This window comes from Amphiura filiformis, chromosome 1 (assembly GCF_039555335.1).
Source record: "Amphiura filiformis chromosome 1, Afil_fr2py, whole genome shotgun sequence".
NCBI lineage: Eukaryota > Metazoa > Echinodermata > Ophiuroidea > Amphilepidida > Amphiuridae > Amphiura > Amphiura filiformis.
The window spans coordinates 64,108,288-64,126,801 of NC_092628.1; the positions used below are offsets into that span (position 1 = coordinate 64,108,288).

The following is an 18,514-nucleotide window of genomic DNA, read 5'->3' on the forward strand; positions in this document are numbered from 1 at the left end:
TCGTCGCCTATAAGCCATAAAAGAATGGTCGTTATAGTCACCGGGCGGGTGCACATCATAATTTTTCGGGTGCGTACATGTTCCTCGCGCACTGTCAAAATCAAGGGTCTTTCTTGGCTCTCTTGTTGAAAATCGCCTGGGAAAAACCAGAAATGAAAGGAATGAGCAACTTGGGGTGTTTTAACAGCAATGATCAAAATCAAGCCCGAAAATGAAGGGTCTTTCAGCGCTTTTCAGAGGTCTTTCGAAGCTGTGCGGTCCCAAAATAGCGGGGTATTTTCCCGGGTATTTTGATCATTTGTGGCATTTCCTCATATGTGGCATTCATAAGAAATTTTGTAAAATTTGTCCTAGTCAATTGGTTTGTCCAAGATTTTAATATGAATATGTCGCTATTCCATATTGAAATATTCTATTTTATTTTATTTTTTAACAGGAAAATGGCGCGAGTGTCTTTCTGTACGTCAGCTACATGGGGTGGGCTCTCAGTATTACGTCTCTACTTGTCACAGTGGCAACCTATCTTACTTTAAGGTATAATATTAAAAGCTATTAAAGCTACGTTCGCTATATGTGACCTGCTACCACGAAATGAGCGCAAAGTCGCAAGTTAGTAGTTTCGAGACGCCCTGGCTACTGCGTTGGTGTTCTTTGTTTCATAAGCACCTGTTCAACCTTTGTTTGTCTGTACGTCCGTTGTGAATGGGACACACTGGGCTTTTTACGCAGTACATACTACTGGCTTGTACAGGTGCGGCGCGGCAAACAAAGAACATCAACTCAGCAGCCAGGATGTCACAAAACTACCAACTTGCGACTTTAAGCTCATTTCGTGGTAGCAGTTCACACTTGCTCATATAAATGGTGAAACAAAGTGACCCAGATTATGTAAAATGTATACATTGAAAATTATACGTTATTTCCAATAATCTAAAGGAAACCAGCAAACATGACAGATCTCATCCAATTGCTAATTTGTCAACCTATTTCATCATGTATGTTTTAACAGTTCAATGAATGTGGGGTAACCTAAACGCGATACCCAAACATTATTTTTCCATTTAAATATGTTTTTATTAAAGTTTGCGTGATTTTTAATGTTAATTTCAATGGTACAATGTATAATATAATATTCATAATGAATAGCCGGACAATAATATTATCATATCAAAATTAGATTACAGTTCAACAATTATAAGCATTTTGTAATTTTCAAGTATTGTCCCATATAGGCTTCGAATTAAATCATCAAATTAATTTATGTTGTTTTATAGGATATACAGCGATTCCCCAAAATTAACGAAAATCGTTATATTTGCTAAGTAAAGTCAATGATAGTGTACCATTGGTAAAATCCCATCTGTGTTTCTCAGTTTTGTTTTGGATAAGTTCCTCTGTGCAAGAAAGCGAACACAAACTAGCTCTGGTGCATATCTTTCCTTTGGTTCTTACGTGATACATGAACGTGATGTTTGGAGTGAATCTCAATTAAGTTTGTTACCAACAATTACATCGCGTCAAGCTGTATTATAGGTCAACACCATCGTAAATGCAATACATTAATCATAGTCTCTATAGTCCGCCAAAATTAATTTGCATCATTCAATTCTAAATGAATTAACTTAATAAAACAGATTACTTATCATGACAATCCACTGAAAAAACTCTGTACAGGAACACATATAATTGGAATATCACCTGGAATTAATTCTTATCATTTAAACGTCAATGGAAGATGATTTTTGATGGAATGGATCCCTTACTGCATGGGATGTATTACAAAAGTGCACGCGATATATCAAAAGAGCCAGTTCAACACAAGTCCTAGTTTCAGTCACATATCGTTGCATTGTAGACGTGCACGATTCTTATTGTTCCGAACTCAGGCTATGACAGAATACATTGGTTCAATTCAAATCTTTGATTTGCTTTTCGTAATTAGTGTTTTTATCAAATCTGTAATATTACGAGTCGTACTGACTCCAGGCCAAAGTCACATTTTACCCAAATTCATACGAATGCATATCAACAATACACTGTTTGATTAGGTTAACAAAATCTAAGTCTTTAATTGAAAGTAAAATAAGATTGGTACATGACAACAATATTGCACATACAATATAATCACACACTCGCAGCTTTAACTAATCAGTACTTTTAACCAGCAGCTTCTTCTTGGTAATGTTCTGGACGGCTGATGTATATCTCTTGTTTGCTTTATCCTGCGAAAATCGCTGTTCAGCGAAGTCCCTTGTGCACTTGCATTAATATATCCTTGCGTATAAAATCCTCGCACAGAAATGGTACTGCTTTCTCCAAACACTTAACACTCCTTGCGCAGTTCTCCAAACACTTAACTCCTTGCGCCGCCAAACATTTTTAAATGTTAAAATACCTTGCGCAGATGACAATCCCCACAAAATGGTGTTTCTTTCACCAATCACTCTCTTTCTCCAGGAAACAGGCTTCTTTCTGCACTGCTCCACTTTATTTTATAAATCAGACTCCAGCAAGTCTTTCATACAAGTCTTTCAATAACTCACCCTCCAGGAAACAGGATTTTTCTGCACTGATCCACTTTAGATGTGTTGTTTCGTAAACCAGACTTCAGCAGGTCGACAGAAGAATATAGTACCCTTTTTGGAAGAGAAAAGCACTTTGTTGCACTCGAAATCTCCTTCGACTATGTTGGTCGAATAATAACACACTATTGGCTATACAAATTGACTGGCTCACGCAGGCACATAGATTATAACGCATTATAGAAAACATACATTCACCTTCTAACTCAATTCTGCCCTCAGAAAATTTCCTTTCTCTCTTATATACCAAAATGGTAAACAGGTAAGTCCCCAGTTACAATTAATCCATGCTGCAACATTCACCTTATTATAGCAACTCGGATTTACCATGCAATACAGTGAACATTCTGGAAATGGGGATTTCCCAAGATCCAAAATTAGATATGATTGAATTTGTTATTGTGTGATGTGCCCTGAGTAATTTAATTTGATTATTCATCTTTTCTTTGTTTACAATTTAGATTATTTCATGAGAGATAATAAGAGAAACGGGTAAACCAAGAAAGACTTTGTGTGTTATGACATGTTTTAAGGAAAACCCCTTTGGGTACAGTAATCAAACTCAATCGGAGTTATTAATAATCTTGGAAATCCCTACTATTCCAGTATTCTCTGTATTACATCATTGGGAAAATCCCTTAGATTGTAAAATGGATATGAGGACATCATTTTTGGAAATCCCACAGGAAGTGAATGACAGAATGGTCTATAAATAGATAATATGTATAAAAGTGGAAGGCTTGAGTTTGCTCCTTGCAGAGTATCATGAGAGATTGTAAACTTTCTACGTGTTGATCATAGTTGTACTTCAAAAGGAGGTACATTTGAACCAGTTTACAATGTGCTATTTTAATACAGCAACGAAGGAGATTTTGAGTGGATGAAAGACTTGCTGGAGTCTGGTTTATAAAACAACACATCTGTCAATAAAGTGGAGCAGTGCAGAAAGAAGCATGTTTCCTGGAGAACGAGAGTGATTGGTGAAAGAAGCACCATTGCCTTCTGCGCAAGGAGTTTTATCTTAAAAGTGTTTGGAGAACTGCGCAAGGAGTTAAGTGTTTGGAAAACTGGGCAAGGAGTTAAGTATAATGGGAGAAAGCAGCACCATTTCTGTGCGAGGATTTTTATATGCAAATATATATATATATATGGAAGTGTACAATGGTCTTTGTTGATTGCAGAACAAGTGAATAAGGATATATACATCAGTCATCAAGAACATTGCAAGAACTCTATGATCACCTAGAAGAAGACTGCTTGTTAAGTACTGAGGAGTTAAAATTGTGATTGTGTGATTATTTTGTATGTGTATTTGTTGTCATATATTGTACCAATCATATTTTACTTTCAATTAAAGACTTAGATGTTGTTAACTTAATCAAACAGTGTATTTGTGTTGTGCATTAGTGTGAATTTGGGTAAAAGGTGATTTTGGCCTTGAGTCAGTACGACTCGTAACAATTGTATCAACTTGATTGCATAAGAGGGGATTCCAATTGTCATTGCACACCAACTTTTGCAAGGGGATTCCCATTTCTCATAATTGCTTTAAATAAATACAGTAAATTACTCAGGCCACATCACAATACGGAATAAATTGTATGATATATATATAGTATCATTACCTCCGGTCAGTAGCCCGGTCAGTAACATCAAATTGAGCATTATCATGCAAGAGTATACATAAAATTTACGTTAATATCAACTTTCCTGTCCTTTAGCCCAATGGAAATAGGTATGGATAGTTTTCTATTGGACATTTAAGAGAAAATGACGATGTTAATTTTCATTATTCATTACTACAAAACCTCATATAATTTTGCGAATCAAGAGAGGCATATAATGGAATGCTATTAACCAGAAACCGTGTACAAATCCCAGGAAGTACAAAGAGCAATTTATTTTGGTTTGGAACAAGCATTCCATGACATTCACAGTATAATATAAATTTGGTTCAAAATAGTGAAATAACGTAATTGACAAAAAACGGGCAACATAAACTAATATGAGCATACTGCCACCATATACTGGGTCTTTTCAATTTGCAGTTTTTCAACCAGTAACTAAATTGATTATCCTGATTGGACATCTCAATCGCATTGATTTAGTTTATGGGTGGATTGTATCATCAGAACGGACCCTGGGGAACTGACCAATCATACGAAATAATTTGCCGCTAAATTACGAAAGCCCAAACGCTTCAGCGACACAAAAAGAGTGAACACTTTAATTGTAGAGAAACCAAAAGCATTGTTATACACAACCGACTACTTATTTCAATGGAAGTAAAACAAATAATAGATAAATGTACATTTTTGAAACCAATAAAACAGATTTAGCTTAGAATCCAGGTTTGAACACATCTTTAAGTTGGGCAACAGTGTTGAACTAAGATTTACTTTCGAAACTAGCGGTTTTTAATAGAATAATCAGGCACAAATGCCTAAGACGTACTGTTATTTAGTATGTACATAGGGCCTATGCAAACCACATCTGGATTGTGTGGGGTGGGGAGCAGAGGGGAATTCAAACCTATGGTGGAATCATTGCGTAATACGGAGTGGGGAAGAACCACGCTTGTTCATTAAATAATGTAATGTCTAGCCTTGATTGGTTGGAATATGCATTGATAAGTGCTATCACAAAACGGATGGTAAAATAGGGAACATTCGTGTAACTTACAGATTTTATGAAGATTTGCGAAAGGGTTTGAAGCGTATACCCTTATGCATGGGCTTGCATATATGATATTCTATACATTATAATTATGGAAACCTCCTAGACTTATTCTGAATTTCTGATATTTATTAGTTACATGGGCTGATCATGTCTATTTTGCAAGTTAAAAGCTAAATTAGTCAAATATGAGGTTAATTTTTCTTCACTAACTCTGACAAAAAATGTTCAACCTTGACACCAAATTTTTTCTGGTCCGAGGTGGAGCTAATTACCTTAACCAAATAGCGTTTGGCTAAGGTCCTCTTTCTGTCAAGTTTCTTTCTTTCTTTCTTTCTTTCTTTCTTTCTTTCTTTCTTTCTTTTTCATTCATTCATTCTTTCATTCATTCATTCATTCTTTCTTTCTTTCTTTCTTTCTTTCTTTCTTTCTTTCTTTCTTTCTTTCTTTCTTTCTTCCTCCTTTCTTTCTTTCTTTCTTTCTTTCTTTTTCTTTCTTTCTTTCTTTCTTCCTCCTTTCTTTCTTTCTTTCTTTCTATCAATCGTATAATGAGCCATCGTAGCCATATGCGTGTGTCAATTTTGACCAAATTTGGTTAGGACCATTGGAGTGCCACAAATGACACGTGAAAATGTCTGGCTCAAATGCCATGTCAAGGTCATTATGGCCAAAAGTATACGTTTTTTTGCTAAAAATGCCACTCCTTCCTCATATACATAGCACCGGTGATGTCACTTGTTTTGTTTTTTATTTTTGTCTGAGGTGGAGCAAATGTTGTCGTTTTTGTCTGAGGTGGAGCAAATTAGTTTTTTGTTGTTCCTCAGATGGCGAGACAATTCTTTTTCCAAAAAGCTATCCAGTCCCCCTTGATATCTAATGGTGCATCCAGGCATCCCTATAAATTAATTGTGGATTTTTCGATTGCTTGTACTTAAAATGATTCAACTTTCATGCTAATAAATATTTCAACTGCTCTTATTTTTGTTATAAAGGTCCTTACGGAACAAAACCACAGGTCGTCTCTTAATATGCCTATCACTCTCCTTACTCTGCTTATATGTGGTGTTTGCGGCAGGAGTAAGACGGGAAAATGTTGACAGCAATGTCAAATGTAACTTAGTCGCCGCTCTTCTACATTATTTTACACTGACATCAGTGGCATGGATGAGTGTTGAAAGCTATACAGCCTATCTATGGATTGTACAAGGGCGAAAGTCGCATGGACGTCGGCGAAGATCGCAGGGATGCCGTTATTTTGTCATTTCCTGCTTGGTCGCATGGGGTAAGTATAAAAAGTACCAGGGAATAAATGATCTTCCCGTAGGAACTTGACAACAATCCAGTATAGAGGCCAGAGGCTCGCATTACCCCCAGTCTGCTTCAAGTTGGCATAGAACTATAGCCCCGTTTTCCCCACAACAAGTCGTCAAAAATGACTCAGATTATATTGGCCCTCGTCTCGGTTCATAATAAGGTGCCTTGCTTTCTGATGGTGATAGCTTCCTTTATTTTGTACATATCACTGTCTCTTTCGACAATCTTCGCCTCCTTCCAATTAATATTCACATGATTATTGTCCATAATATGATCAGTAATCGCATAATTATGGTTGATTGGGATAGAATTGTGGGGCTCGCGCCTTTGGATGGACTGTGCGATTGCGTAATGTGCTGTGAGGTTTCATAGCAACATGAATGTTACCAGATTATTCTTGCAACACGCTCGGACACCCCTTCAACATACGGTAATCGCAGAACCTCCGGGTTTGCCGCTATCGTCCTTAAGCTTCTTTCCTTTTTGCTTAGGAGTGGTCATTTTGCTCTTAACTTTTTATATTGATGTTATTTATTCCATCCCTTGTAAAACCTGCTACCTCACCCCGGGACCTCACATATACTGCGCACAAAAAGCAGGGGCGTAACCAGACCTGACCTTCCGGGGGGGCAAGATTGAAAAATTTCCCAATTGTTGACCAAAAGTCGCGAGCGGCTTGCCACGAAGCGTTAAACGGGTGGGGTCCAGGGGCAAAGCCCCTGAAGCTCCTGGTTTTTGGCATATTAGAAGCTAAAAAATCAGTGTTTCAGAGTACAAATTTCAAATTCCCTCTTTCTTTCCCTTTTCTCTTCTCCCTTCCCTTTTTCTCTTCTCCCTTCCCCTTTTTCCCCTCTTTTTTCTTTTCTTCTTTCCCCTTTTTCTTCTTCCCTCTTTTTCCTTTTTTTCTTTTCTCCTTCCCCTTTTTTCTTTTCTCCTTCCCCCTTTTCTCCTTCCCAATTTTTTGTTCTTCTTCCCAGTTTTTTTGTGTCCGGGGGGGCAGCTTGCCCCCCCGGCCACCCCACTGGTTACGCCACTGACAAAAAGTATCCGAACGCTTAAAACAAAAGCTATTTCTCAAAGACACAAAATCTATAGTTGATAGATGGAGAATTTTGTGCTGTGCTGCGTAATTTCATTCGGCAAACTTTATTTATTGTGTTTTAATAACATTTTAAATGTCGGGTTATATGTAGATCACGAGTAGATCACGAATATGTTTTAATGTAATTTCAAATGGATTTTTTACATCTCATTCAGACATGTCTGAATGAGATGTAAAATAATCCATCTGAAATTACATTTTCGTCAATATCTTTAGAACAGAATGTCGTGTTCATCTGAAATTTATTGTTACCCTGTTTATGTACTCTGTACTGAATATAACTTTTTTCCATATCATTTTTACACGGATCGGTCTTTGTGTACTATCAATTATTAAAATGCCAAAATAATGCAAAATATGCAAAAAGACTTCTCAATCGCCATTACATGCTGTCTACTGAAGATAGCACACAAAACGTGACAACATTATTTGAATGATTACAAAGTAGCGTGAAGTTTAACTTTTACGCCTAGAATCATACAAAGGATCAGAAGAGTAAAAAATAAATTATCATACCAAAGCCAACAAAAGGATTCGAACCCGTGACTCCAATAGCCTATAGTTACAAGTCAGCGACTTTACCGCTGCGCTACCAAAAAGTGTATGAAAATCTATCGATTTCCAATGCAATAATGTTGGATTGCATGCGAGTGCTTCCACGCTGAGACACACCTACAATTCGAGGAGATAAGACACGAAAAGCAGTAATTCGAGGAGCTCCTCGTAGTGGAGAATCCTAGGGGATTAGTACGTCTTTTTTCTGGCATTTTTGGCTCCAATTCGAAGAGTTTCATAATTGCTTTTATGCTATGGTTTCCTCACATTCCTGTGAAAACTCCTCATTTTGTATGTAGTTTTAACACACTTTTACACACTGCCTTTTCCGCCTCCTTGTTTTGTCTGAGGTGTCAGCATGGATTTCGGTTCAACAGGAAGAGTCCAATATAAATCGGCCTCATGTTTGTTATCACAACGAGCAACCTTATCAATCAAAAACGGACTATCAAATATAATAGCTACGCAATGAGGCCTTTCTAATGTAGACAATCAAGCAGCAGACCTGGCCTAATTGGGAAATCTCTTGATCAACGACTCTCATTATTACTTTAGATATCTTGACCCAATTAAATGAAACATGTTTATCTGGTGAATGTTTCTGCACGGGAGGCACCATACCGCAAAGTTATAGCTTGACTTATACAGTGTGGTGCGTAGGGTGTGTGGGGGTGGGCGAATGTGTGTGACGGGGAGGGGACAACATGGGGAGGGGGGGGGAAGTAGTCACTGGCGTAGCCAGGACTTTTTCAGAGGAGTAGAGGGAGGGGCGAGAGGGGGCAAGGTGCCTATCATTATATCAAGGGGTCAAAATTTGACGAAAATGGTCAAAATAGGCTAAAAGGTACAAAAAGAGGAATATAAATCAACCAATCAAATAACCACGATAACACCATAGGGGAAGACTTCTCAAAGTAAGTTTCTTGCCATTTTTGATGAGAATATCCGATTCATAAAATTAACATAATTTTTCAGACAAGTAGAAAAAGTGATCCCGCCTGGAAATCGAACCTCTGACCTCAGGTTTACGAGACCTGTGCCTTAACCACTCGGGCAGGTCTCATATAAACGCGAGGTTCCGGGTTCGAGTCCCGGTGGGATGCTTTTCCCTGTTTTCCGATTCATTTTGATTCAAATTTTGAATAGATTGAATTGTCATGTCATTTTGACAAGATTCTGTAGTCTAAGTTCCTCGGAATTGTCATACTAGTCAAATTTGAATAGATTCTATTCATTTGTGAGGAGTAATTTTAAGAGTGTATGCCTATAATACTGGATATAATTGTAATTAGATCCACTTCACATCCATGCAACCCGATAATTAATACATTTTGTTGTTAATACAATGTAATAATTCTATTAATTATGCTCAGGTTTGCCATTCCTGATAGTTGGTGTGATTGAGGCCATCGATCGATGTCAGTATTACAAGATCCATGAGAATGAGTGTCCAAATAATAACGCCAATATGTGAGTATAGTTGCTTGTTTGATTGGCTCTATATAGCTGTGCATGGGTGATGTTCTGTGGTCATGTTTGTTATACCTATCTCTGTTGTTTTGTGTAGCCTATATCTAATTAGATCCTTGCTACTTTCTGAATATTTGTGAGTGGACGCTGCGAATCAGCCGTAAACTCGGCAAATTGTATTCTGAGTTAAAGTGTAAAATGTATCTACCAAAAAAACGTTGACAACGTAAAGAAAGCAGCAAGTTTAAAAAGCCCCCACCTCGGCTCACTTTTTGAAACTTGGTCCCATTTGTAAAATACTGATTTAAACTTTGTCATAATTATCAACTTAAAACATTTCCAGAAGTGTTATGCATCTTTAATGTGCCGATGCGATATATTACTTAAAAGTTGTTAGCATTCTGGAACGATCAGAAAGGTTATTATGTTGTTCTTGGCCAATATCCTATATATGTTTTGTTTTATAATAATTATTAAGTTCATGATCAATGATTGAATTAAACGAATAACAAGTAGGCATGTTAATGGCAATGATGCTAAAAAACACCCATTTGCTGTTGATATTCAAAATGGGACCAAGTTTCAAAAAGTGAGCCGAGGTGGGGGCTTTTTAAACTTGCTGCTTTCTTTACGTTGTCAACGTTTTTTTGGTAGATTTCTATTAAGCGGCAGTTGTTGGCGGTTTTTCGCGGTTTGTGGTTTTAATTTGCAGGATATCCATATTTCAAGATTTGTGGTTCCTGAGTCCTGCGGGGCAATCTAGCTGGATATCGAAATTCCGCGGTTTGTGGTTCTTTGTAGCCCTGCGGGGCAATCTAGTTGGATATCCCTATTGAGCGGCGGTTGTCGGCGGTCTTTTGAGATTTAATTTTACCTTTAATTTCGGGCCGCCCCCTCTACATCCCGAGGATGCTTTTCAATAATTTAAATTATACGGTGTCAAAAATTACTATTCCTTGGTATGATAATTTATCTTACCATGTTGACTTATATTGTTTGTTAAGTCAACTGGACGTGACAAAATATCCTGCTATGTAGACATTAATTTGTTGCTAAATTGACTTGGCATAATAATTTATTTCGGGAAGAAGACATCCATTTTTGGTATGTCGACTTAGCATGATAATTTAACTTGCCATATTGACTTGTTTGTTCAGTTGTCTTGGCGAGATATTTTATATCGTCATGTTGACATAATGCTGATAATAAGTCGACATGGCAAGATAATTATCTTGTCAAGTTGTGTCACATAGACGCTTCCGTACTATATATGCTTGATAAATGTTATTTGGATATTTTTTTTTTCCTGCTGGCCTTCCATACTAGCGGAACAATTTTCCACACCTACAGAGTGTTTGTAATCAACCTACCGGGACGGTATGACAATTGTCATGTTCTACGATAGCTGAAGATGACAGAGAGTCAGGTCTCTTAATCGATTCAACAACCATTCATACATATCACAATCATCATTGTCCTATTATCATGCGAATTTGCCCGTGGTAGGACAAAATATATTTAAATGAGAATAACAATGAGTAACGTCGTATTGCATACCCTATAATACCTGATCTGGTTTCTTGTGTTATTCAGATTTCTTTTGATCCTTGATGGTGTTGTATCACATTATGCTGTGTTTTTAAATAGGCCCTTAACACAAAAAACAATTTCCATGAGAATCAAACAACTTGCTTTAATAAAAAAATAATATCACAATAGCACTGGATGTTTAAAATTATGTTATCCTTGATTAATGACAATAAATTGTTTAATAAAACATTGAAAAAAAATCAGTTGGTCACCGGGTTTCGAACTCGGGATAGCGTATCTGGAGTCAAGCGCACTAACCATTAGGCCACGGACCTCTGCTGTAAAATACTGTGTCGAAATACAGCATTTATTATATAAATGGATGCGTCGTCCGATAAGAACAAAAGAATTGTGAAAAACTTGATTTTTTGGCGAATGGGGCTCAGAATTTGTATGTAGGGTATCCAGGAAACTGCTAGGGTATATTTGGAAGTGAATCTGAAAAAGTAGTGTGAAGGTGATAACCAGGCAGACCTGTAGCAGTGTCCAAAAATTCTGGATCAGTATGATTTGCAACTAATTTTCGCTATGAAATACCGCGTGAAATGGAAGCAAAAATATTTGTTTATTACGAACAATGATTGACTGTAGGATTGGTGGCCCTTTTGGAATTAATGAGTTGTCACGATATTACACCTGGGACTGTAAATAACATTTAGCATGGTTTTAGATACATTTTGTACCCAGCGAAAAATAACATCGAACAATAGAAGTCAAGTGTTTTAATGTTACGTGTAAATATAGTCTCGAGGGAGCATCTGTTATTAGTCTTCTTTATCAGTCTTTTTTTTAAAAACTTGCTGGTCACGGCTACCGCGTGACTCTAATGTGAAGGTCGTATTCATAGGTGTATTAATTCGTTGCGACAAGTATCTTATCAAACGCTGTTTAAATCAATCAATAATACTACTGCTGAAGAGGATAATAAGCTTCTACCTATTTCTATAGAGTAGTTCTTGTCTTTGTTTGCTTTGGCTAAATCCTGTTCAAGTGGTAGATAACAAAGCATTGTATTTTGTCTATAGTATGTATAATCAACAATGAACAATGAGAGGATATTTCTGAACCTCGTTGACTTGGGGATGATTTGAAATGACCGCCAATTATGACTGTTGGATATTTATTACCAGAAATGTAGAAAAAGAGACACATGTAGAACCGATAAAAAATACAATTTTGTCGAAGGAACAGAGTTCAACAAATCATAACCCCGCTTTTGGATATCGTTTGAAGTCAAATGATATACCATTTTAAAGCTTATGGTATATATTTTCAAAACACGAAATAAAACAAAATTGACCGGGGCCGACGTTACGGCTGATTCGCCGCGTCCAGTCACATTTGTTTCACTGGTGCTGTATTAATCCTTACTATTTGCAAAATAAACCTAAACCCAAATATTCCTCACTGGGGGTCACGCAACAGTTTCTAAACCGGGATGTTCAGATATGGTAACAGCAAGATTGCCAAATGGTTTAGTAGTAGTTAGTGTGAGACAAGGATAGTGTCTCTCCCCAAACCTATTTAACACTTGTATTTGTGATGTCCACCTGAGTAGGCAGTGAAATCCAGGGGGGGGGGGGCATATGACATAAGCACATCCGCTGTGCTGATGGTAAAAACCATGTGGACCGTATATTCGAAACGAGTCAAAATGGAAATGGTAAAATTGTGTGGGGGTCAGTTTTTTGAATCTTTAGAATCTGACTTTTCCCATGTGTTTGTCTGCGTTTCTGAGCATGTCATTGTTATTTTCAATGTCTGTTTTCTGTTCGTTTTGTCTTTCGTTTTACGTCATGCTACTGTCTTTCATGTTCCGTCTTTCACGTATTACTAGAACATATAGAACGGAAGAATCAACTTTGGATATGTGGATGCTGTTCGGTATTCGGTATGTATGCAAATAACACATTTAAATAAGCAGGGCCAAATGTAAAATAAAACGGAAATCCCGTGACGTGTGGCAATTTGACCATTTGCGCGCAACTCAACTTATTTCATGCCAAACATGTTGCCGTTTCGCTAAATAGCTCTAAAAAGTAAAATGCGCTAGTTTTAATACAAATATCGGACATTATTTTTTGATTGACAATCCAAAATATCAATGGAAATAACCTCTGTGGACCCACCTCATTCCTGCGGGATTTACCTGTACTTTTCTCATCCCTAGGTTGCTTAGTCTCATTTAGTGGATCGTTATATGATCTAAGTAACTTCCGATGTTCTGATTTTACTGTTTTGTATTCTTGTCCCCCGCTTCCTAAATCGAAATTGCTTCCCTGATCTTCCTTATTTGGTTTCCATATATCTTTTCAAGTAGGCCAATAGCTTCGGCTTCGTTATGAGTCAATTGGAAAGTAGGTCTACCGGAGTAACAGAAAATCCCGCGGGAGAAGTGGATCCATGCAGGGTGATGATCTGTGGAAGCCATCAGGCAAGATGGCGAAAGTCTAAAAATTGTAAGGACATTTGCATGGATATCCATAAAAATCTGTCCGATAGGGACTATTTAAATGATCTACAATCCTACAAAAGCATACCATTAAATGAACATTATGAGTCGAGTACAAGCTTAGTTTGCCTCTGTTCTTTGGACGGCTTGATGTCAAGTTGACAACGAAGTTATTGCGAAATATAGACATGCATGCACCACTTTCCAGGACATTTCCCGCGCAATTTGGCGTATAACAGGCACCCGGGAACGGATACTTGTCTATTCCATCAGCGTTGCCTTCCATCTTAGGTCTCTATAGTTTCAAAAGATGGCGCACGGGATTTCGGGTCTAAACATGGTATGATGGCTTACTTTCTCTATCCTTGAAAATGCATGGCTTTATTGTACCTCCAGCAATCTATAATACTCTTATTTTAAAGGAGTTACATATAACATTTTTAGATTGCATGTTATAATCCGTTTGATTTCAAATAAATCTGATATCGGATTTATATATTTCGAGATTTACTTTCAACCCTGTGAAATAAGTATTCCCGTTTTCTGCAAATAGGGCCCTACATCTGTTTAATTAAAAAGAAATCATGTTAAATGATAATTTTTGCTGTAATTGTCATCATGTTGTTTTTGAGGCTCCATAACTACATTATTATTAAGCGTAGCCAGAGGAGGGGGGCCAGCCTCACTCTCCAGGTGGACATCTTGTTCATGTTCTCAAAGTATATTTCCCCTTTTCCTCTTCCCCCTTTATCCTTCCTTCTCTCCTCTATTCCCCATCTTTCTCTTCACCTTTGACTTCTCGTTCTTCTTCTTCATTTGCCTTTCTTTTACTTCGGAAGAGAGATGTGAGAGCTATTCCTGGTACCACACACAGAAAGCCCTGGCTACGCCACTGGTTTAGTTTAACATATTCTACTGCAGAACTTAATTGAATGAAGCACACTAGAGAACTGTACTTGAATTTTTTAAACCTATACGTCATTGAAAAATATTTGGGCATCAAATGCTTTAAGATAAGCCAGAAGCAGAGTCAAATAATAAATCAGCATATTTGTTAGACAAGATCTCCCGTACAACACAGATGCTTCTCGACCTTCCTTACTGCAAACTACTAGCTTTGAATATTATTCAACTTTGAACTATTATTCGTTTCTCTTACATATTTTTTAACAATATTTTTTCTCAGCAGATGCTTTATGGTAACACCATCCACACACAGCTGGAAAACATCATGGGCCTTCATCTTCTTCAACCTCACGCTAATCTTCATCGTTCTTTTATGCAACTTCGTATTTCTTACCGTCGTTGCACACGAACTCGTGTTTGGACGGGACTTTGCTCCTAGATATGGGGATCGAGATCATGACAAGAAACGCAAACAAGCAATTCTTCGTACTGTAAATGATTTTGTTATGTCCATACTCCTGGTTCTAACATGGTTATTTGGTACTGTTGTTAATGTCTATTCCAGCAAGGATGGTATCCGCTATGCATTCGCCATGCTCTTCTGCCTTTGTTACTTTCTGCAAGGATTTCTCGTCTTCCTATTGTATTGTGTTCGTCTGGAGGAGGTGCGTAACTTATGGAAAGAATGCTTTTATAAAGTGCGTTATTTAATCGGATATCTCCGGGAACCATTGTTAGTGCTACTTGTTATTGCTATTGTATACCTGGCATTGGACGTTGTCAAAGTTGGACAAGTTTTTAAAAGCAGGACACAGTTTGAAGAAGATGCTCCATGCTGTAAAGCTAAAAGTATGGCAAATTGACATACCAAATTAAAATCATCCTACTACTCAGTTTTTCGTCTTGGATTCTTGCACAACTGTACTTAATGTTTGCAAAGATGCCAACTTAAGCATGTGAAAACTCACAAGCGAATGTGATGCAAATATATACCTGAATAAAACATAATTTATGATGTATGGTGGTGGTATATTTCTTATATCATAAACTACAACAGCGAAAGAGAACGTCAGAACGACAGAGAAATGAGCACTTGTGATGGGAGAAATAGCAAAAGTTGCATTTGAGTTGATGTCCCAAAGCGTCATTCCACAGCGATTTTCTACTGGTCGCAAACAATTATACGACTGCACATTCTTTACTTTTTGTCTTGAAATTGAACCATGATCCAGTTGAAATCGAACTGCAATTTGTGCCCATGGTGGACGGGTCATGAATTTAATGCATTCCATTAAAACGGACGTCACTTGAAAAAGTGCAGAAGGCGCGAAAACTTGGTAGATGTGTGATGTGATCCAGCATGATGAGTCGTTATCAGTTCAGCTTATGAGATATGGTCATAGAAGAGTTCAATATATTTTATATAGTATATGTATATTGTGTTATGGGTTATGAAAAATAACAATAGCTCACAAACGACAAGTGCAATTTCAATTTCTTAATGAATTTTTAACATCTGACAAGTGAATATATAAATTACAAAAAATAATATAAAAAAATATACCTTTGTTTTTCTTGATTAACGATTCATTATGCCTGATAGCATCACATATAAACACACTTGTATGTGCCTTATTAAGGAGTTGCTAATCTTGTTTTAGCAGTCCTTCAAAAAACCTGCCTTTACGCGATTGACTTCATTTACTTGGTAGAATTATCAGCCAAATGATACTCATATGAGTCAAAGTAATGAGCATTTTGGTATAAAACTTGAAATCCAGCTGGTTCTTTTAGTGTAAATATTGCAAATCTCTATGGGCTTTGTGCAGATTTATTTGACCGAGAAAGCCAATTCAGAATAAAGAATATCCCCTTGGAAATTTGGACATAACTGCACACTATTAAAAGTTATAAAGAGATGAATGGTAAACATGATAATTTAATTATTCTGCACCCAATCCAACTTTTTATTATCCAAAATGTAATTTTTTCCTAATTACTCAGAAAATAGGCCATGTGGTCCATACAGACAACTCAGAAAATAATATGTGACACGATCTGGTCCACGGGGCCAAAGGAGGCATTTTTGAAAATTGAGTTGCTGTAACCATTACATTATACATACAATAGGCTATCATTTACTGAAAACACCAAAGGTCTAGCATACTTGGTTCTAAAGTTATGAAGTTTTTTGATGTCTATTTTCTTATGTATTTTATTGTTTTTACTCCATAATTTTACCTTTATCAGAGTTTTAAATTTGCCGCCTTTGGCCCCCATGGACCAGATCGTGTCACATATATCGGTTGTAAAAATTGGTTTAGTATACAAATACTGCATAGTTAGAGGGGATATAGCCTATAGGGCAAACTATTTTCCCCCGAGGTACTGGCTACGAGCCTACTTGATCTATTTCCCTGATTAACCATGTAGTATTTATTTTATTAGATCTTATATATTTATGAGCTAATTGTGCCAATTATTCATATATGTATTAATTGATCTGTTCATGTAGATCAGCTGGTGGTTGCTGAATCTATTTTAGTTGCATCATACATTATTAACCAATTAATTGGCACCATTAGCTGACACCAGTTATCATCATAATGTTAACCCATATACTCATACATACAATAATTGGATCCCACGCAATCCGTTGGATGGTTTTCTTCATATATACACAATGGTTTATTAGCATTTTGATATATAGTACTGGAATTTAAAAACATAATCACATTTTATGGCTATATCATACACATAATTTTGCATGTTCTTATTTTACTGTAATATCTTCACAAAGTTCACAAGATTTTAGTACATTACATATTTCTATTAATTTACTAGCCAGGAAGATGGCATTAAGTGGAAAGCTTGCAAGTATAAATGTTCTCCATCACAATGTTTAAAAGTATAACTTGTTTAAAGTTTTAAACACCTATAACAGTTTCCTGCACCCACCTGTTAAATAGTTGTTTAAATTCTTTTAAACAGTAATTACAATGTGTCCAGATATATTTCTTATATAAACAGTTAATAAGATGGCACAAAGACAGTAACTCATCTACAGATAATAGCACCACTTCAGCTTCTTCCAAAGACAGTGCCTGTTTCAGGAGTCTTGTGTGTTTTGGTACACTGTATACCAGAATTGTGTTCAAGCTTCAAAATAACCAGGCACCCAGGAGCCATTTACCCAATGGTCATAACATTTTGGCTCCTAGTTCACAACAAAATCATATGAACCAGGCTCTACATTTTTACTAAATAGAGCCTGGTAGTTAAAGAAAGTTTTGTATTTAATGTGTACAATCGAAATTTAAATGACTCTTAGCTCTTTAAAAATGGCTCCTGGTTCACTAGATATCACAGGACTTTTTTTCCAAATGTGTGGCTCCTGGTCCAGATCTGCTTATTTTGAGGCTTGATTGTGTTGTACATGGAAAACGAGAGATAGAATTTTTATTTCATTATAGATAACACTTTACAATTTTCAGCTCTCCATGACCTGATCTTAACAGAAACTCAGGGAATATTGGAATAAGTTGTAAGATGTTAACTATAATGGCAATTAGGAACCTCTCAGGAGTGTGTGTAAAGAAACAAGTGAGATTGAATGTCAGTAAATACCAAGTTTTGTGAAAATTCAATCTACATGATTGTACTGAATGAATCTTGTGACGACCTGACAACAATTATATGCAAACAGTATTTTAAGGTTGTTTTTCAGTTTATATAAGCAAATTTGTATAAAAATGATCCACATTATTTTTGAAGGAGTCTACCCTAGTATTAGTAACGGAGGCTTCATTCTCCATATAATATGTTAATGCAATATAAAAACTTAAGAGGGCTTACAAGAATATTTAA

The 18,514-nt window shown here is 36.7% G+C and overlaps 1 protein-coding gene across 3 annotated transcripts in view; it reads left to right on the forward strand.

Moving 5' to 3' along the window:
- The window catches only part of LOC140150818 (adhesion G-protein coupled receptor G6-like), a 47,880-nt gene extending 29,642 nt beyond the window's left edge, over positions 1-18,238 (forward strand). Inside the window, exons 3-7 of one of the 3 annotated variants that reach the window (XM_072172959.1) lie at positions 437-534; positions 6,251-6,540; positions 9,603-9,699; positions 13,127-13,180; positions 14,931-18,238. In XM_072172959.1, the coding sequence (XP_072029060.1) occupies positions 437-534; positions 6,251-6,540; positions 9,603-9,699; positions 13,127-13,180; positions 14,931-15,510 (1,119 nt within the window). In that variant the 3' untranslated portion in view covers positions 15,511-18,238. Of the gene's footprint in view, positions 1-436; positions 535-6,250; positions 6,541-9,602; positions 9,700-13,126; positions 13,181-14,927 lie in introns of all 3 variants that reach the window. The other 2 variants (XM_072172966.1, XM_072172974.1) reach the window with 2 other exon arrangements.
- The last annotated feature ends 276 nt before the right edge of the window (positions 18,239-18,514 follow it).